Source organism: Leopardus geoffroyi, chromosome X (assembly GCF_018350155.1).
Source record: "Leopardus geoffroyi isolate Oge1 chromosome X, O.geoffroyi_Oge1_pat1.0, whole genome shotgun sequence".
NCBI lineage: Eukaryota > Metazoa > Chordata > Mammalia > Carnivora > Felidae > Leopardus > Leopardus geoffroyi.
Window position 1 is genome coordinate 89,173,939 of NC_059343.1, and position 21,904 is coordinate 89,195,842.

The 21,904-nt window shown below is 39.1% G+C and overlaps 2 protein-coding genes across 3 annotated transcripts in view; one reads left to right on the forward strand and one right to left on the reverse strand.

The window, feature by feature from the left end:
• Nucleotides 1-3,058: 3,058 nt before the first annotated feature.
• PSMD10 (proteasome 26S subunit, non-ATPase 10) lies at nucleotides 3,059-11,386 on the reverse strand. Of its 2 annotated transcripts, none has more exons than XM_045472454.1 (5): nucleotides 11,206-11,386; nucleotides 8,191-8,289; nucleotides 7,121-7,267; nucleotides 6,860-7,026; nucleotides 3,059-4,011 (listed from the first exon to the last, which is right to left on the reverse strand). In XM_045472454.1, the coding sequence occupies exons 1-5, from the start codon at nucleotides 11,317-11,319 to the stop codon at nucleotides 3,858-3,860; spliced, it is 681 nt and encodes a 226-aa protein (XP_045328410.1). In that variant the 5' UTR covers nucleotides 11,320-11,386; the 3' UTR covers nucleotides 3,059-3,857. The 2 variants fall into 2 exon arrangements, with proteins under 2 accessions (XP_045328410.1, XP_045328411.1); XM_045472455.1 differs by having other exon boundaries at nucleotides 6,939-7,026; nucleotides 11,206-11,379.
• A 133-nt stretch (nucleotides 11,387-11,519) lies between these two features.
• Nucleotides 11,520-21,904, forward strand: part of ATG4A (autophagy related 4A cysteine peptidase) — a 57,456-nt gene continuing 47,071 nt past the window's right edge. Inside the window, exon 1 of the mRNA XM_045472452.1 lies at nucleotides 11,520-11,630. Within this exon, the coding sequence (XP_045328408.1) occupies nucleotides 11,621-11,630 (10 nt within the window). The 5' untranslated portion in view covers nucleotides 11,520-11,620. The remainder of the gene's footprint in view (nucleotides 11,631-21,904) is intronic.

Here is a 21,904-nt window from a genome sequence, read left to right on the forward strand (position 1 = left end):
CTACCAGATTTATTTTGCTGTAGGTCGTTAAAATTTAAGTGGGTGGTCCCAATCAAATCCCAAAACAGCCTTGGGTTTCATAATCATTAGCTTTGCACTACCCAAAAAGACTTCCGGGGACTTCTCTGTTTCTGTATTTAGCAACTAGGATACGCTCAAGTCAACAGAAAAGCTTTTTGGTTATAGGCCCTTATTCTCCTCGAATTCATGTTTATTCAGTCATCTACTGGATATTTATTGAATGGCTACTATGAACCAGATACGGTGACAGGTGATACAACGGTGAGCAGAAGCAGAGCAAGCTCTTGTCCCTGAGGAGTTACAGCTTGGCTAACTATGACAAATCCTGCATGTGATCAACAGTAGTGTGCTGACTGCAGGCGAGGAAGCCTGGGCTTTGGTGCTGCACTGGGGAGGGCCTCCAAATCACAGTGGTCTATGAAAAAGGGACTAAAACATAGTAATTCTTGCCCAAATGGCTAAGAAATCATGTATATGGATATCTTCAATGTCCTTCAGAGTACCAGGTGAAATTTACCCCCAATATTGTATGCTGAGAAATTAATATTTGCAGCTCTTTTTAAAAAATTTTTAAATGTTTATTTATTTTGAGAGAGAGCAAGCAGGGGAGGGGCAGAGAGAGAGGGAGACACAGAATCTGAAGCAGGCTCCAGGCTCTGCGACATCAGCACAGAGCCTGACCCGGGGCTCCAATTCATGAACCACGAGATCATGACCTGAGCTGAAGTCAGACGTTTAACCTAACGAGCCACCACGGTGCCCCGATATTTGCAGCTCTTACACTGGCCGCTGTGTAACTCAAGTTTGATGAACTTTCAGTAAGGAAAGGTGGAAGAGCTAGAAGGGAGCTTTGAGGTAATAGCACTTGACCTTTTTCAACTGCAGCACCTCTGAGGGTAATAACACACACCATGTGTGTAATTGTGATGGCCTATTATGGGGTAGAGGTGGGAGATAATACAGAATTACCTTCTTAGTTGGGGAGGCAGGAAGGGGTAAATGTAGTTTTAAAAAGCTGGATCATTCTGGGACGCCTGGGTGGTTCAGTTGGTTAAGCCTCCGACTTCTCACGGTTCGTGAGATCATGACCTGAGCGGAAGTCAGACGCCTAAATGACTGAGCCACCCAGGCGTCCCCAAACCATAAGTTTTAGTAATGAAAAGATCATTTCACAATGTCTATGTGCGGGAAAACAAGTTAGAGGGTCTTATGAAAGGTTTAAATCAATCAGTAGTCAATAATCTTGTCTTTGGAGCTTTGGTTTCAAAACAAGGCAAAACAAAGAATTAGAGATGTTAATGTTAGGGTTCCAGGAAACCCAAAATAAACCACCAACATAACTAAAAGCAAAGCACGGGGGCAGGGGAGCAGGGGGGAGGTGTTACAACTAAAAGGTTATTATCAAAATGTCATAGTACTTTCCATTTGGTCCATTTTTTGAATAGAGGTCAAAAGAAAATGGACCAGGATCGAGGAAAGCTAGATTCCTCTAGCTCTGGGTATCTTCTCAACTATACAGTGGAGATGATTTTTGCTTTCTTAAAGGCTGCAGTGGAGAAGGGATTATAAATATTTATAAACTATATAATGTGGGAGAACTATACTGTTGTAGAAACCACATCCCCTGATAACTGACTCAGTATTCTTTTTTTTCTCTTGACTGGGTACTCTTAACCTTTTGGCGAGTCACAGATCCCTTCGAGGATCTGATGAAAGCTACAGAGCCCTTTTCGCAGAAAAATGCACATACCAATTTCTGCAGTAGAACTGTGAGCCTGGAGCCATAGAACCCAAAACAAGGAGCCCCCACTCTGTATCAGATTTGCTCACAGATTGACCTGGGGGCTCTATAGTGTTAATAGGACACAGAAACAGAAAGCAGCAGGCACAGCCATGTAATGAATTCATTGTAGTCGGTATAGTTAAGAAACTGGGAAATCAAAACATGGGGGTCATACAGTTACATTGCTGTGTCTAAAATTATGAAATAAAATGCTGATTTACCCTGAATATCATAAAACTCAAATTGCGGGTTCCGTCCAAGGTACTTAGAATTTTTTCCACTGTTCCTATTTACTCACATCTTTCAACTTCTTTCCAGTTAAGCTTTGCAATTAAAATTCTTTTTCTTCAGTTCATTTGGAAGTGACTATAAAACCTGCTGACATTAAATCAGCTTCATCTCTATTGGGTTTCCTTTATGAACAGATAACAATCTGATCAATATCCAGTGCCCCTAACATCCTTAGTTTATACAAATCAGTGATTTATTGTTAACAAACCACTTCACTGAAAATACCAATAGCCCACAACTTAACTGAGGCTTGGTTCCATCTGTTTCTTATTAAAGAAGATCAAAGATCAGTTTTCTTTCACACCCACAAAGCCTATTACCTCAGACTAATAAAGTCAGCGTTTACGGAAGAGTAAACGCCTTCAGACCCGACAGGCCCAATTAGACACAGCTTAACTCTCTGATCACGCTAAAAAGGATTGGAAAGAAATGATTTCCCCTGTCATCATTTTTAACCCTGGCATTCAATAAACAGAAGTTTAATTCCTTAAGAAGATGCCTCCCTGATTAATATTTGTAAAGATCAGCGCTCACAATATTTATGTAAAAGTTTCGCCTATCAACGACATGGTTCACGTTTACAAAACTCATTTTAGCTACTGGGTTAAGTCTCTGACCCAAAATTAATCCAAGTTTGTGGGCTCACCTGGATCATTTACTTTAAGCAATATTTGCAGCATAAGATTTAAATTAAAAAAATAATTTGAAGAGCCACTTGGGAGTCCATTAGAGTTTACGACTGGTAACCATTTGAGTTGTTTCCCTAAATTGAACTCAAGGTTCCACTTACTTTCTTTTGCTCCAAATTTAATTAGCAATTCAGAAGATGAGTATTTTTAAAGATTTTTAGTGGCAGTTCAAGCTTCACGAATTTTATGGACTTTGGAGTCGGCAAAAGCGAGAAATGTCTTTATGAAGGATTTTAAGGCTTGCATGAGTTTCTAACAGATTTGAAAGAAAAACTGGAAGATTCTAACATTTTATTTTTGGTTTTTGAAATACAAATCAGAACTCATTTTTGTTACATGTAACAAGCTTGACATTTCTTTGCAGTACAGGACGGTGACTTAATATAGGTACTTTGAAACTCCCTTTTTAAAAACAACACATTTTACTTTGGAAGAAAAGGGCTTATTAAAAAGATGCATGGGTACACAGGCTGTTATTTTTCATTATATTTTAGTGTTTATGAATTCCGAACTTGGGTAGCATGCCCTCCAACGGAAAATTTGGTCCTTTAAAATATATATGTATTCCTCCTGTAACAAAAATAAAGTTGCAGTGTACTGTTGAGAAAAACAAATATTTGGTATAGGCTTCTGAGTGAGCTTGAGAGACAAGTCAGGATGTGTTTTGACCAGACAGGGGGAACATTCGAAAACCTCCCTAGGAACTCGTGGTGGGACAAATGGCCTGGTGCTACTGGGGTTGTTCTGCCTCACAGGGGACTTGAGGGTATGCGGGAGGGTGCCAAAGACTCACAACAGCCACAGAATCACTTACTCAAAATTAACCAAGATTCAGTACAGAATCATACACGACAAGAGTAAAACAATCTCAACAATTAATCTATGCCTGGAAAGCAAGTTGCAAGCTTGGACCAAACACCTCAGCAGGAACGATACTCGACAGATTTATAGGACACTGAAGATGAGAGAAGACCTCCATCATCTTCAGATGGTGCCTTGGGCACGAGTACATTAGCTTCCAGGGCACTGGGGACAAGCACGAGACGCACACAGGAAGAATGAATCTGAGCTGCTTAACTTTCCACCATCCTCTTGAGTATTAAACCCAGGCCACCTTTGGCCACTTGCAGTGGTGTCTTTTCTTCTTTATTCTCAATGTAAATACTTGCTCCTTGGGACACCAGCAGTTTTGCTTCTTCCACTCTCTCTTCGTCACAGGCTAAGTGTCTGGAATTGAAGACCACAAAGACTGATTACTCCCTACCAACTCCATGTAACGATGAGGATTTCCTGATACATGGTCTGAACTGAACATTATTAGGGAGTATAGTACCAGGGTATTTAATCAGGAAAGGAAAATCAATTTGGCTGGGAAGGACTGCTCGTAAATTAAAATTCAGTGGAACGGCCTTGTAATACCCGATCATAAATCATAATTCTGGACACATTACAGAACAAGAAGGGATCAAAATGCCAGCGTAAGAGCAACTTCCATGTTTTATGGAGATTAGGGTGTTTTTTAATTTTCTAATTTTTAAATTTGTATTTATTTTTTTAATGTTTTTTAAGTTTTATTCATCTTTCAGAGACAGAGAGCGAGCACAAGCGGGGGAGGTACCGAGACAGAGGGAGACACAGAATCTGAAGCAGGCTCCAAGCTGTCAGCACAGAGCCCCATGTGGGGCTCGAACCCACAGACTCACGAGATCATGACCTGAGCCGAAGTCGGACGCTTAACTGACTGAGCCACACAGGCGCCCCTGAGATTAGGGTGGTTTACACCGAATGCACACAATAATTCAGGGCTAGAGTTTAGAAAAGCCCCAATCTGTATAACAGGCTAATAGCAAGTTGTGTGGTTTAAATTTTTCAAAGAACCATTTAAAAGATTTTACCTCATTTGATCCTTATATCCACCTTGTAAGTCAGCACAGTACTATTATCACCATTTTACAGTTGAAACTGTGACAGAAGTTAGAGTCCTTGCCTGTGATGACACAGCTGAGCAGTAACTGAGGGGGAAACTTTGGCAGGCACTTACAGTTTATCAGGCAGGGTGTTAGGCACATCTCATGTTATTTTATTTAAGCCTCAAAACAATGTAGTGGGGAAGGAATTATTCTTCTCATATTACAGATGAGGAAAGTAAGACTCAGGAAGGTTAATTTACTTCTCCAAGTTACCTAATGTAAGTATTTGATATAGTTGGTTAAGTGGCTAAGCTTGAATTGAGTAAACAGTCTCCAGCTATCCCTCAATCCTAGCCTCTTCCCAGGACCCTTTCCTGCCTGACTCTTCGGGTTCCTCCTTGTTATGGAGAAAAGAGCTAGAAACTGCAAGTCTTTCTAAACAGAGTCACTCAGGACTAAAGAAAATATTTTTATTTATGTATTTATTTTTTAAATGTTATTTATTTATTTTGAGAGAGAGATATAGAGAGGAAGACCGAATCCCAAGCAGGCTCTGCACCATCAGCACAGAGCCCCATGTGGGGCTCGAACCCATGAATCGTGAGATCATGACCTGAGTTGAAAGCAAGAATCGGACACTTAACTGACTGAGCCACCCAGGTGCCCTGAGAAAAGACTTTTAAAATTGAGAGTGAAGTGGTGCCTAGGTGGCTCAGTCGGTTAAACGTCTGATTTTGGCTCAGGCCATAATTTCACCGTTCATGAGTTCCAGCCCAGCATCAGGCTGTGTGCTGTCAGCAAGGAGCCTGCTTCAGATCTTCTGTGTTCCCCCCCCACCCTGCCCCTCCCCTGCTCTCTCAAAAATAAACATTTTAAAAACTTTAAAAAAACTAAGAGTTAAGAAAACGGTACTTAAAAGAACTGAATCTCACTTTAGACTAAAAAGGAGATTCATAGAATTTCTGGTTCAAAAAAGTCACCACCCAATAAGGAAGAAAAGTAGCCAAGTAATGCAGAAAAAAATACCAAGGCAGAGGACGGCCTCAGGTCACACATGTAAATCAATTCCAGATGGATTTGACAGTAACAGTAACTGTCAACCAAAACCAATGCAATGTTAAAAAAAAAAGCCTATAATAAAATATAGGTAAGTATTTAACTAACTTCAGGGTGAGAAAGGACTTTCTATTCCTGAGGGAAGATGACTAGGTTTGACTGCTTAGAAGTTGAAAAACTTCTGTTCTTTAAAACAATAATGAACATGAACAAACTGGGAAAAAAAACAGTTTCAAGTAACACAGCAGGTTAACATTTTTAGTATGTCAATCAAGGAAGCTTAAAAAAAAATCACTAAAAATAATTTAATCCCCCAAAAGCAAACAGAGAAAGGAACCCAAAAAGGTACAAGTTAGAGAAGAAATCTAATTAGTTGAAGGCATTAAAAAACGTTTAACCTCCCTGAAAATGAAAAAATATAAGTGATAACTACAAGGCAACATGTCTGATAGAACAAAAGAATAGTTCTAGTGTTGGTGAGGGGGCAATAGGCACCCTCAAACTGTTGCTGGAAGGGTATAATGATACAATTCCTCTGGAAGCAACCTGGTAATACCTAGCAATACTCTTAAAATGTGTGTATTTGTTGACTCAGCAATCCTACTTCTAAGAGTCTATACTAAGATAATTATAAGCAAGAGGGCCAGAGATTTTTGTATGAACTTGGTCAATGTGGCATTATTTATACTCGTGGAAAACCCAAAAAAGCTTAAATGTGCAGGAAGAGGAGTGATTAAATTTTGGCACATCCATAAAATGGAACTGCATACGGCCATTCAAAAACATTTTAAAAATAGCAACATTGGAAATGCTCATGATATACTAGGTTAAAAAAACAAGATATAATTATGTACATAGCATTATCCCAATTTTGCAAACAATTTTTTTTAAATATGCACATTTGTGTACAAAAGAATGGGAGGAAATATATAAAAAATGACATAGGGAATTTTAATTTTCATCTTCACACATCTGTGTACTTTCAACTTTTTTTTTGGTCATACACATGTATTACATTTCCAAGCAGAATAAAAAAAGAAAACGATGTGTAATTAGTGCAAGAAGGCTAATGTCAAGGAGAATACAAATGACTGCTACTTGTCACTTACAGAGGAGTGTTACCCTCAGTGTCTTGGATATTTGTGGATGCTTTGTAGTACAGAAGGATATGAATCATCTTCAAGTTACCCTTGGCTGCCGCCCGGTGCATTGCTGTAGCCTCATAATGGTCCTTCGCATCTGGATTAGCCCCGCCTTCCAGTAACATGACAGCAATCTGGACGGATGGAGGAGAAAACAACACAGGCATCGGTTTGTGGCCACAGACAGCTTCAGAACTCAAAAACGGCAGCCAAGGAATGGAACCCTACCTCATGTCTGTTTTTGGAAGCTGCATAATGTAGGGGAGTACAGCCATTTTGGTTGACTGCATTCACCTGGGCACCTTTACCCAGAAGGGCTTTTACGATCTCATCCCGGCCAGCAGACGCAGCAATATGAAGTGGAGACCAACCTGCCTGTGAAAGAGGTAGGCAGCACAAAAACGGGGGGGGGGGGGGGAGGAGGGTGATAGAGGAAATGCACAGGGATTAATACTAGCATGCAGGTAAGGTTTACACAAAGCTGTGAACGGTTTAAGAAAATAACATTCTTTTTCCCTCATTAAGCACTGCAGAGAATGTGGGCAGTAGATGCATACAAGAGGGGAAAAAAACCACCCATAATCCCCTAACACAGAAATAATTATATATATATATATATAATGTGTTCTCAAATTGGGATGGCAGGATATAAAGTTCTGTGAGTTTGCATTTCCCACAATGTCCACTTATCGTTTTGTTGTGAGACTTTTGCATGTTATTCTTTGGATTCTTATGTTTATTGCTTGCATATTATTTTATTGTAGAGATATTCATACTGTACTCAACCATTCCTGCATTAAATTGTTTTTATTTCTTGGCTATTATAAGTATTATTTCAGTGAGTATCCTTGAAGAGGAATCTTTGCCTACAAAAAATTCCATCCTTATTCTTCACAAGTTTTATCTTAATAGAGCCAATATCATTACAATAAATCTCTCTATAACAACAAAAGGATATCCAAGCCCTAAGTATTCAGGTCGTATTCACCAAAAACAAAAAAAAATAAAAACAACAAAAAACCCCACCACAACTTCCCAACATAATTAAAAGGATTTGTTGTATTATAGCCTTCCTTAATCTGCGTGTTAACCTTAACCTCCAGGGTTTGAATGGCAGAATGAACATTCTAAAATAAGGCAACCTCTAGTCCTGTGCCTGGTCACCAGGGCCCCTTGCTGTGACTGCCTAGTCATAAAGGTTTCAATTTTGTTTGTGAGCTTAATACTCAGTTTTCAGTGAACACTAGACTAGAGGCTACAGATAACTTGAGCATTTATCAACTCTGCCTGGTCCTCACATCATCTTTATCATTCACGGGCACTCCAAGTTGCAGCAAGAATTCAACAATTTCGGTATGTCCGGCTGAGCAGGCCCAGTGCAATGCGGTTCTGCTGTCCTGCACGGGAAACAGAGAAGTGAGAAGATCAACATTCTTGAGATGAAATAGAAGGTAAGAAAGCATAAAAAATTAATATTGAGGCCAGCAAACCTACAGTTTGGAAACAAGAAGTAGAGAGCCCTGGACCCTCAGGTCCTTAAACTATATTACTTATTGCTGTAAGAGACACCAAGGTTTTAGTAACATGGAGGAGAATCCACTGACAGGTGTAATTCTGTGCAGAATACAGCCATGAAAATGGCAGAGCAAGAAACTGATTTCAAGGCTTGGCAGAAAAAAAGCTTTGGCTATTTACTGTTATATTATTTATGTTCTTTTATTTTTTTTTTTAATTTTTTTTTTCAACGTTTATTTATTTTTGGGACAGAGAGAGACAGAGCATGAATGGGGGAGGTGCAGAGAGAGAGGGAGACACAGAATCGGAAACAGGCTCCAGGCTCTGAGCCATCAGCCCAGAGCCCGACGCGGGGCTCAAACTCACGGACCGCGAGATCGTGACCTGGCTGAAGTCGGACGCTTAACCGACTGCGCCACCCAGGCGCCCCTATTTATGTTCTTTTATACCAGGCACTGCACTAGGAGTTTTGCAAGCATCATCTCATTTAATCTCCATGATCCTGTACAGTGGACATGAGCCCCATTTTACAGATGAGGAAACTAAGAATCCTCAGGGTAAGCAATTCGTCCAAGGTCACGTAGCTATTAAATGGTGAAGCTGGAACACAAACCCCTGTCTGACACAAAATTTATAGATACTCTGGTAAAAAAAAAAAAAAAAAAAACAAATCTTAAAAAAAATTTTTTTAATGTTTATTTATTTTTTTGACAGAGAGAGAGCATGAGAGCAGGGGAGGGGCAGAGAGAGAGGGAGACACAAAATCTGAAGCAGGCTCTAGGCTCTGAGCTGTCATCACAGAGCCCGATGCAGGGGTGAACTTGCAAGCTGTGAGATCATGACCCGAGCTGAACTCAGACGCTTAACCAACTGAGCCACTCAGGCCCTCCAAGAACAAATGAATCTTATGGGAAAGAAATGTCTATACAACTAGTTGAGATTATCCACATAATTATTTAAAAATCATGCTACCCACAAAATTAGACAGCAACGTTGCTTTTAAAAAATAATAAGCTAGGAGTTAGTCATTTCTCTCAAAGGGAATTTCCTTTTTGCAGTGACAGCTGTATTTCTTAGCTCTATGGAAAAGAATGTGGTATTTCAAACTTTATTATAACATAATTTCAAACACATAAAAATAGAGGGAATATAATAGAAACCCATATGCTTATCACCTAGATTTAGTATTTTGTCATATTTGCCTCACTTAGTTTCCTCCATGACATTTAAAAAAAACCAAATCCTAAATATTATGACTTTTCATCCCTAAACATTTCAGTATCTAAAGAAGGATGCTGTCTAAAATAGCTATGAGACCATTATTACACCAATAAAAATTAACACTAACTCCTTTATAACATCTAAAGCTGTCTGTATTCAGATTTCCCCAGTAGTCCCCCAAATGTTTTTTTTTTTTTTTAATTTTTTTTTCAACGTTTATTTATTTATTTTTTGGGACAGAGAGAGGCAGAGCATGAACAGGGGAGGGGCAGAGAGAGAGGGAGACACAGAATCGGAAACAGGCTCCAGGCTCTGAGCCATCAGTCCAGAGCCTGACGCGGGGCTTGAACTCAACGGACCGCGAGATCGTGACCTGGCTGAAGTCGGACGCTTAACCGACTGCGCCACCTAGGTGCCCCCCAAATGTTTTTTTAACAGTTGCTTTGCTTCCATGAAGCTCCTTACAAGGCCCATAATTTGCATAGGATTGTTGGTTCTTAAGTCTCTTGATCTTGAATAGCTTCCCTCTTTTTTATGCCATTGACTTGATGAATAGATTATTAAAACTTCATTTGACATTATTAAGTTAAATTAAAAGTATTAAAAACGATCAGATCATAATGAAAGTAAACTAAATAAAGATAAGGCCATTTTCAGGTTAAGCAATAAAGGAAAGTTCCAGAGTAAAGTCTCCTGACTTCTACTCTTCTCAAAGACACAAAATGGGGATTCACAAGTATGTGATGCTGTCTGACTAGTGCTTAGCAGGGTGCCTGTCATGTAGAATGCAATCTATAAATATTTGTTGGCTTGTTGAGGTCACAGTGAATCTCTCTAGAAACGCAGGGTGAAAGCACGGGGGTCTCTTGAGCCGAAGAGCAGATTTCCCAAAGTCCATTCACTTTTGTTCCGCCTCCGCCTAAGAATGCTCCTTCACCCTCTAAGAAAATCTCACTCACCCTTCAAGGTTTAACCAACCTTCTCTCCTTTGCAAAACCTTTCCAATTACAACATTCACTCTTCTGAGGGAGACTGAATCAGGTCCTGCCATTCTATGTTCTGAAAGCCCCACGTAAACTTCTCTCCTGAGTATTCGTAGGACAATGCTACCGGACGCATGATCCAGGGTTACTTTAACAACGTGTGCTTCTTCCACTCGACCTTATCCCCAGCTCCTACTAAACTGCCCTCCAGAGAATTGGCTTTCGGTTACATATGTTTCATTGTATACATTTACTAGAAAAAGTAAACAAACACATTAAAAAAAAAAAGCTTTCCATCTCCTCCTCACGGGTATCTCAAAGAGTAGGCATTTCTGAGAAACGCGGTAAACGTTCTAGAAATATCCAAAATTGAGCGTGCTTAGTATGGGCCTCCTCTTCCCCCAAATATTAGAGGTTTGCGGGGCTAGCTCCTACCGCCCGATCCCGAGTCCTGAGGTGACCCCGGGGAAGGATGGGGCGGCGGGGGCGGGGATCTGGCCCTCACGGAACCGGCCTCCGTCTGGGCCAGGCCAGGCGGCCACATTGGGCCTGGTCGACACGGCAGCCTGCGGAGAGGCCCCAGAACTCCTTTACCTGGTCCGTTCTAGTAGCCAGGGATTTATCAGACAGGATCCTCTCCTTCAACTCCTCCAGCTTCCCGCTGTAGGCCAGGTTGCAGACCATTAGGTTAGATACACACCCCTCCATTTCGCCTTTCCAGGATCTCCGTGCAACACCGGACCAACGACCGCCTCACGTCCCCAGCCTTGACTGCCAATCAAAAGAGCCGACAGAGTTCCACCAATCACTGATCTTTCTCGTGCCTTTGCCCCTTTCCCACCGCGGGGCGCCTCTGGGAGTTGCAGTTCGAGGGCAGTTCCGGGAAGGGAGGCGCCTTTGCGGCGGTCGCCGGCTCTGCCCCTAGCAGTGCGGAACTACAAGTCCCAGGGTCCTTGCGGCCGCCGTAGTCAAGTGGCCGGTGGAATTGGCCCAGGATGACAGCTGGAGAATGGAGTCAGGTACGGGGAGCGGCTTCGTGTGGAACCGGGGTGGGTGGTCACTGTTGGGACATTGAGTCGGCCACGAGAAACGGGTACGGGGTCCTGGCAAGAGAGTTATGGGAGCCTGAAGGTCCTGTCCCACGGGGGCCCGGTGACTTGCAGTGGCAGGCGGAAGGGACAACAGTAGGAGCTGAGGACTACCTCCTGAGGTTGTGCGGATGGCTGTGGCTACCCTCCCCCTCTCTGCCGCCACCAAAGGAGTGGAAAGAAGTAGGGGTTAATTATTCTGACATATTGGCGGAGCGGCATCAGGGCAGAATTCTGTCACAGCAGTGATGGCATATGCCTCCATAGTAAGGTGATGTGCCAGGGTGATGCCAAAGGCAGGGTGTGAGGCCGTAAGAGCCACTTGATATCTAATTGACCTCGGTGAGTCCATGGCCTGGTGACATCACAACTCGATGAGAGTCTTAATATTGTGGTATGGTGTTGGCCCTTTAGTGTCATGATAACAACGATGGCCTGGAGGCTCTGCTAGAAATATTAAGCTAATAGTGTTTCTATTTATGGAAATCCCAAATAGTTCCATAGCAGAAGAGATGCAAGGCTTATCCTTTATAGGCATATCCAGGAGGGCGTTATGCCAAAACTAGGTAATGATAAGAATACACTCAAGAAAGAGACTGATAATGTTTGTATGTATCCTGTTATAGTGTAGAGCAGGGCTTGGCAAACTTTATGTGAAGGGCCAGATAGTAAATATTTTAGGTGTTGCAGACCAAAAGGCAAAATTGAGGATAATTTGTAGGCACGTATATAACAAGACAGAAAACAAATTTCAACAAATGTTTATTGATGAAATCCAAAAATAAAATAATAGTTGAGTACTTGTTTTGTAATGCAGGACTACTAATAAGAATAATGGAATTCTTTTTTGGGGGGATAACATTTGGTTTAATTGGGGATTACAGTCAATGTTCCCCATTGTAAGAATCATGTCAAATGTTCATCTGTTAATGCTGATCCGTAATGAGATTTTTTATTTCATCTTTGTAAACGTCTCTTCACATTGATAGGTACTGCCAAATACTGATATCAACCGACAAACATACCCTTGTTAACTTTTATTTGACTTTTAAAATTTCAGCATAGCTTTAGTTTTATAGAAAAGTTGCAAAGATAGAGCAGAATTCCTGTGTACCCTTCACCCAGTTTCCCTTACTGTTCCTTTCCTATTTTTAACAGCTTTATTGAAATATTCTTTACATAGAATAAAATTCACTCACTTCAAATGTACAATCAAATGATTTTTAGTAACTTTACTTAGTAGTGCAGCCATCCCCATAATCTGTTTTAGAACATTTTCACTCTTCCAATAAGATTGCCCTCATGCTTATTTATAGTTAATTCTTATTCCCACTCCCAGCCCCAGGTAACCACTGATCTACTTTCTGTCTCTATAAATTTTCCCTTTTTTGAGATTTCATCTAAATAAAATCATACAATATGTGGTCTTTCATGCCTGGCTTCTTTCACTGAGCATAATAGTTTTAAGGTTCATCCATATTGTAGAATGTATCGATACTTCGTTGCTTTTTATTGCCAAACAGTATTCTACTTTATAGCTATGACACATTTTGTCTGTCTACTTACTAGTTAATAGTTTGTTTCCAGTTGTTGGCTATTATGACTAATGCTGCTAAGAACATTTGTGTGCAGGTCTCCCTGTAGACATATGTTTTCATTTCTTATTGGTAGATACCTAAGGGTGGAATTACTAGAACATATGGCAAATTTACGTGTAACTTTTTAAGAAGCTGCAAAACTGTTTTCCAAAGCAGCAGCACTATTTTGTTTTTCCCCCAGCAATGAATGAGGGTTTTTGTTTCTCCAGATCCTCACCAACATTTGTTATTGTCTGTCTTTTTACTATAGCCATTCTAAATGGGTATGAAATGATAACTCATCTGGTTATAATTTGTATTTCCTTAACAACTAATGATGATTAACATCATTTTATGTGCTTATGAGTCAGTTGTGTATCTTCTTTGGTGAAGTGTCTGTTCATATGTTTTTTCCACTTTTGAATTGAGTTATGATCTTTATTACCTTTTTATTGTTGAGTTGTAAGAATTGTTGATGTATTCTAAATACAAGTCCCTGCCAGATGGATGATACGTGGATATTTTCTTCTTGTCTATTGCTTGTCTTTTCATTTTCTTAATGGTGTCTTTTGAAGTGCAAAAGTTTTGAATTTTGGTGAGGTCCAATTTATAATTTTTTATTTTGTAGGCCATGCTTTTGGTGTTATGCATTTTAAAAAATGTACAATTTGATTATTATTAATGTAATTTAGAGTTGTGTTACCCTCACTGCAGTCTTAGCTAAAAGATTTCCATCCCCCCAGAAAGAAACTTCGTGCTCATTTTCAGTCACTCCCCATTTCTACCCCCTGCCTTAGGCAACCAATACTTTCTTTTTCTACGGATTTTCTTTTTCTGGGTTTTCACATGAACAGAATGACACAATATGTGGTCTTTTGTGTCGGCCTTCTTTCACATAGCGTGTTTTTGACATTTATCCAAATTTTAGTATTTATCAGTAACTTTGTTCCTTTTTGTGGCTGAATAATATTCCATCATATGGTTTTACAACATTTTATTTATCGGTTCATCAGTTGATGAGAATTTGGGTGGCTTCTACCTTTTGTTTATTATGAATAATGCTTCCCTATGAACATTCGTGTGCAAGTTTCTGTGCAGACATGTTTTCATTTCTCTTGATACATACCTACTTGTAGAATTGCTGGGCCACAAGGCAACTCTATTTAACTTTGTGAGGAACTGCCAAACTGTTTTCTACCACCTCGGCACCATTTTACATTCCCACCAGCAATGCATGAGGCTTTCAGTTTCTCTGTATCTTTACCAACACTTGTTAATGTCTACCTTTTTTATTATAGCCATTCTAGTGGGCGTGAAGTGGTATCTCATTGTGACTTTGTTGTTTTGACTTGTGAGGGCATGGGAAGTGTATAAAGCATGTGGACATTGCTTTTGACTCAAACAATGTTAGTTGTTGAAATTACTTTCCTGCAGTGTAACTTTCAAAAAGAAGGCTGTTTGCCTTGTTATTTTAGATTGGATTGATTAAGGAACATTATCAAGTCTTCAGCAAAAGCTAATTTCCAGAGCCATTCAGTGTTTGATAATAGTGGTTGAGGGCAGTTTTCCCAGCAGTTAAAAAATGTAAAAATCATTACTACCTTGTTTACCATAGAAAAAAACACAAGTGGACTTCATTTGGCCTGCCAGATGCTAGTTTGCTGATGGGCTGATGTAGAGTAAAAGTGTCCTGTATGTAGTAGGTATTCAGTAAATGTTTATCTTGTTGATTACAGAAATACAGCAGGCTTGGTGTATGGTATTCACACAAGAGTGAATATAGTAACATTTTACCTTAATAATACATCAAGGAATTGGATTTGATTGCTAAAAACAGCTGGAAAAACAATTCGAAGTACCTCTCCTACTGAGTGACTTGTTTGGGTAATCTTTTATAGACGATGTGCTGTACTTTTATTTTATTTATTTTTATTTCTTTTTTTTTTTTAATTTTGATGCAACATGGCAGTTAACTTTCAATTCTGAGTCCCTTAAGGCTAAGGGTAAGGTACCTCTTGGCTTTTTGAAAGCTGAAAGATAAACAGATGTATAAGGGAGAAGGTCCCTTTTGTCTCTGGCCCCAAGTTATGAAGGAACAATGTGGTTACTGTTTATCTATCAAGAGTCAAAGAGGCCCCTGTTGGGACTGACTCCCTTGCTGCTCTTATGATTGAATGTTTCCTATTGGCTTTTCTACTGGTCACCTAGATTGTAGGTCCTAAAACATGCCGAGTTCATCTTCTGGACTTAATAATGTTAAGAATAACTAACATTTATAGATCACCTGTGTCAGTTATTGGTCTTATCTCATTTAATCCTTCACAACAACCTTATGAGGTAGGTACTATTGTCCCTCCAGTCCCCGCCTATTTAAAACTGAGAATGCTGGTTCAGAGAATTGACGTAATCTAACATGCCTAAGGCCACACAATTTAGTAAAAGTTGGAGCTAAAGTTGAAATCCAGGACTATTCTACCCCAAAGCCCTAGCACTTAACCACTGCAACATACTGCTCAGTATTGCTAAAGATGAAATTATGTATTAATGAAAACTTCAGATGATGCAATACTAATTCCTGTAGGTCTTTGGGCTGTAACTCTACCTCTGATTGTAGGGAAATGACATGTTTTTCACACTCTAGAGCAACACTCAATCCAATCTAAAATAACAAGGCAAACAGCCTTCTTTTTGAAAGTTACACTGCAGGAAAGTAATTTCAACAACTAACATTGTTTGAGTCAAAAGCAATGTCCACATGCTTTATACACATATACAGTTCTGTTGTATAGAACTGTTTGTGATGATGGAAAAGTTCTGTATCTATGCTCTTCTAGTTTGGTAGTGTTAACTTTAAAAGTGGCAGTGATTTTAATAGCAAATATAGGTTTATTAAGGAATAGCAGAGAATCACAATTCAGGACATGCAAGCTACCGCAAAACCATAGGCAAGTCTGGAGAACAAAAGAGAGGAAGGCTCTTTTTGTAGAGGAAAAGGGGGGAGTTGGTAGGAGCTGTTCTAAGCAAAAAGTCCATTGGGGTAACCTGGGAGTTTGAAGTGTAGTGGCTTTTTACTGGTTGAATTGTGAGTCTCTCATTGGCTGGTCTGGTTCCACTCAAGGAGAAAATCGTTCTTCCTCCTGCTGGGATAGTAACGTATAGGCTTCTTTCTGATGGGAATACAAGATAGGTCTCTTCCTGTTGGGAGTCTGTGATTGACACACCTCCCCTTCTAGCCTCTTGATTACATTTTATTGATGTTTCCCTTTTTTAATTTTCACAATCGCCACTATTCACATTGAACACTTGAAATGTGTCTAGGAACTAAAATTTAAACTTTATTTAATTTTAATTATTTTAAATTTAAACAGCTTCATGTGGCTAGTGGTTATCATTTTGGACAGTGCAGAGAGAGCTAATTTCCCCCCAGGTGCTCCTTTCTAATTAGAAAGGTGATAAGTATCACAAAATATTTTACTCAGTGCAAATATTCTTTTCATAGCATAACTGGAAATGAAAATATTCTATAGTGAAGCAAACCTGAGGATACCTTACACAGAGTGAATGTGAATCAATTAACCATATAATAGTCTCAGGGATATATTCTGGGTTAACCAGAATGAAACTCCTCCATCCCTACCACTTACTGGATAAAGTTTGAACAACTGGCGTGAAGGTACTTCGCAATTCATTTTTCATTGTTTAAAGATGTAATTCGTTTATGTGGCTTATTGCAAACATAATTGACAGTTGCCTGATTTAAGAGGAGACGTTTTAATCTGTGGCTCTAATATTAAAAAATTTTTTTTAATGTCTATTTTTAAGAGATAAAGAGAGAGTGTGAGTGGGGCAGGGACAGAGAGAGAGGGAGACACAGAATCCGAAGCAGGCTCCAGGCTCTGAGCTGACAGCACAGAGCCTGATATGGGGCTCGAACCCACAGACTAGCAAAGTCATGACCTAGGCTGAAGTAGGACGTTTAACTGACTGAGCCACCCAGGTACCCCTAATATTTTTTAAACACGTTTTGATCTTACAGATAAATGTCTTTGGTGTTGCATGTCACTGGCCTATATAAACCTTCCCCACTTAAAATCTATCCCTTCAGGGGTGCCTGGGTGGCTTGGTCGGTTAAGCGTCCGACTTCAGCTCAGGTCATGATCTCACGGTTCGTGAGTTTGAGCCCCGCGTTGGGCTCTGTGCTGACAGCTCAGAGCCTGGAGCCTGTTTCAGATTCTGTGTCTCCCTCTCTCTCTGCCCCTCCCCTGTTCATGCTCTGTCTCTCTCTGTCTCAAAAATAATAAACATTAAAAAAAATTAAAATCGGGGCACCTGGGTGGCGCAGTCGGTTAAGCGTCCGACTTCAGCCAGGTCACGATCTCGCGGTCTGCAAGTTCGAGCCCCGCGTCGGGCTCTGGGCTGATGGCTCAGAGCCTGGAGCCTGTTTCCGATTCTGTGTCTCCCTCTCTCTCTGCCCCTCCCCCGTTCATGCTCTGTCTCTCTCTGTCCCAAAAATAAATAAACGTTGAAAAAAAAATAAAAAAAAAAAAATTAAAATCTATCCCTTCATAAAACTGGCTGTTATAATAAAACATTTTATTTATTTGTTCCTTGGGTTTTAGCTTCCACTTTCTTCTTTCTGAGTTATTTGCCTTCTAAGTGGTTTCTTTTAACTTTTTATTATCAATAATAAAAGACTCACAGTTGTAAAAATAGTACAAAAAGTCTCCATATATTCTTCCTCCAGTTTACCCCAGACATTTTATATAATCATAATACAATATGAAAAGCAGGAAATTGACACTGGAATGATGTGTGTGCACAGTCTTGTGTTACTTTATCACATGAGTGGATTTGCGTAACCATCACAGCAATCAAGATACAGAAATATTCCATCACTAGAAAGCTGCCCTTTTATGGTCACACCTACCACTAACTGCCATTGTCTGTACCCCTGACAAATATTAATTTGTTCTCTCTCTGTATAATTTTGTCATTTTTTGAATTTTATACAAATGAAATCATAAAATATGTAACTTTTCCAATTTTTTTTTACTTCATAAAAATGACCTTCAGATCCACCCAAGTTGATAGGTATATCTATAGTTTGTTTTTTTTATTGCTGAGAAGTACTCCATGCTTTGGATATACCAAAATTAGGGTTAGGTTGAACCCTTCTACTATTGAGGGACATTTTGGTTTCCAGTTTGGGGCTACTATAAATAAAATTGTTATGAACACTTGAGTATAGGATTTTGTTTGGACCTAAATTTTCATTTCTGTGATATAAATGCCCAGCAGAGCAATTGCTGGGTCATATGGTAAGAATATGTTTAGTTTTTAAAGAAACTGACAGACTTTTTCCAGAGTGGCTATGCCGTTTTGCATTCCTATCAGCAGCGTATGAGAGTTCCAGTTTCTCTGCATCCTTGCCAGTACTGGTATTGTCATTGTTTTATTTGAGACATTCTGATAGGTGCATAGTGCTTGATACCTTATGATTTTATTTGAATGTTTCTAATGGCTAATGATAGTGAACATTTTTTGTGTGTTTGCCATCCCTGTATCTTCTTCCATGAAATGTTTCTTCATGTACTTTGCCCATTTTCTAAATGCATTGTTTGTTTTTTTTTAACTGTTGAGTTTTGAGAGTTCTTTATATAGTTTAGATACAATGCTTGGTCATATGTGTAATTTGCAAGTAGCAGTCTGTGGCTTGTCTTTTCATCTTATGAATAGGATTTTTCACAGAGCAAGAACGTAATTGTGGTGAAGTCCAATTCATCGATTTTTTTTCTTTTATGGATTATGCTTTTGTTGTTATGTATAACTCTTAATTAAGCCCTGGATCTCAAAGATTTTACCTAGGTTTTTTCTAAAAGATTTATAGTTACATTTTACATTTGAAGTCCATGATCCATTTTTTTGTAATTTTTGTATATAGTGTGAGGTTTGAGTTGAGATTAAATTTTTTTTAATGTTTATTTTTGAGAGAGAGAGCACGTGCGCGCGAGCAAGGGAGGGCAGAGAAAGACGGAGACCAAGGATTTAAAGTGGGCTCTGTGCTGACAGCAGAGAGCCCAATGTGGGGCTTGAGCTCACAACCACAAGATCATGACTTGAATTGAAGTTGGATACTTAACCGACTGGGCCACCCAGGTGCCCTGAGATTAACATTTTAAACTATGGCTATCCAATTGTTTCAGTTTCATTGAATTGCTTTTGTACCATGGTAAAAAAAAAAAAATGAGTATGCTGAATTCGAATAGGCCTATTTCTGGGTTTTCTGTTCTGATTCATGTGTCTGTTTATGTGTCTGTCACTCTGCCGTACTCCAAAGTCTTCATTACTATAGCTCTATAATAAATTTAAAAGTCGGGTAGAGTGATTCCTCCTCCTTTATTATTTTTTCAATATCGTTTGTTTCTTTTCCTGTTCCTATACATTTTAGAATAATCTCGCCTATATCTAAAAAATATTTTTGCTAGGATGTTGATAGGAATTATATTTGACCTGTATATCAGTTTGGGGAGAATTGACATCTTTACTATGTTGACCCTTCCAATCCGTGAACGGTGAATATCTCTCCATTTATTTAGATTTTCTTTCATTTCTTTTATCAGCATTGTGTCATTTTTAGCATTGTGTAGTTTTCAGCATACAAGTCCTGTACATAGTTTTTGAGAATTATTACTATTTCATTTATTTGAGTGACTCCTAATGGTATTGTATTTTTAATTTTGGTTTCCATGTGTCCATTGCTAGTAATGCAAATGATTTTTGTATGACAAGCTTGTACCCTGCATTGTTGCTGAATTTCCTGACTACGTTCTAGGAGGTTGTTTTTATTTATTTGTTTATTTGTTTTGGTAGATTTCTTAGGATTTTCTTTGTAGACTATCTTGTCATCTGCAAATAGGGACAATGATGTTGCTTCCCTTTTACTCTATAGGCGTTTTATTTATTTATTTTTCTTCCCATATTGTTCTGTCTAGGACTTCCAGTATTGTGTTGAATAGCAGTGGTGAGTGCTTGCCTTGTTTCCAATCTTAAGGAAGAAGTGGTTAGTCTCTCAGCATTAAGTATGGTGTTAGCCGTAGGGTTTTTGTTTTTGTTTTTGTTTTTGTTTTTTTTGGTAGATATTCTTTTTAAAGTTGAGGCGATTCCTTTTCAGTTACTAGTTTTCTGAGGATTTTTATCATGAATGAGTGTTGAATTTTGTTAAACAGCCTCTTCTGTATCAGTTGATATGACCATATTATTTTTCTTATTTAGTCTTAATATGGTGGATTACACGGATTGATTTTCAAATACTGAACCAGCTTTGTATCTCTAGAATAAACCCACATGGTCATATAGTGTATAAATTTGTTTATATAGTGCTGAATTCTATTTGCCAATACTTTGTTAAGGATTTGTGTGTGTGTATTCATGAATGATATTGGCTTGTTATTTAATTTTTTGTGCTGACTTTGTCTGATTTTAGTACCAATGAAATGTTGGCCTTATAAGAGTTGGGAAGCATTCACTCTTCTATTTTCTGGAAGAGATTGTGTAACATCAGTATTAATTCTCCTCTAAGTGGTTGGTGGAATTCTCCAGTGTAACCATTTGGACCCAGAGATTTCTTTTTTGGAGTTTTAAAAGTGCAGATTCAATTTCCGTAATAGTTATAGGGCTACTCAAATGATCTATTTCATATTGGGTGAGTATGTGTTTACACTTTTCAAGACATTGGTCCCGTCTACTTAAATTGTAAATGTATATGTGTGAATTTGTTTGTAGTATTCCCTTATTATCTTTTTGGAGTTTGCAGTCTCCAGTGATATCCCCTGTCTCATTCTGATATGAATTTGTGTCTTCTTTCTTTTTTAATTTATCACTCTTGCTAGGAGTTTATTTTATTGATCTTTTCACAGAATCAGCTCTTTTATTTCATTGATTTTCTGTACTGATTTCTAAATTTTTTTTAACATTTATTTATTTTTGAGAGACAAAGAGAGACAGAGCATGAGCGGGGGAGGGGCAGAGAGAGAGAAGGAGACACAGAATCTGAAGCAGGCTGCAGGCTCAGAGCAAGCTGTCAGCACAGAGCCTGATGCGGGGCTCGAACCCACAAACTGTGAGATCATGACCTGAGCTGAAGTCGGATGCTCAACCGACTGAGCCACCCAGGCGCCCCTGTACTGATTTCTAGTTTTAAATCTTATCGATTTCTGCTCTTATCTATTATTTCCTTTTACTTCCGTTGGGTTTATTTTGCACTTCTTTTTGAGGTAGGAAATTATATTTTTTAATTTGAGGCTTTTCCTCCTTTCTAAGGCAAACATTTAGTGCTATAAATTTCCCACTCAGCAGTGGTTTTAGCTGCACATGTCACATATTTTTATTGTGGTAAAAAATATATAATATGAGATCCACCCTCTTAACAAATTTTTAAGTGTACATTACAATATTGTTAACTATAGGCATGATGTTGTATGGAAGATCTTTAGAACTTTTTAATCTTGCATGACTGAAACTCTATACCCATTGAACAGCAACCCCCCCCCCCACCCCGTTTCCCCCTTCACACAATCCCTGGAACCAACCCCTGGAAACCACTGTTCTACTTTCTGTTTCTTTGAGTTT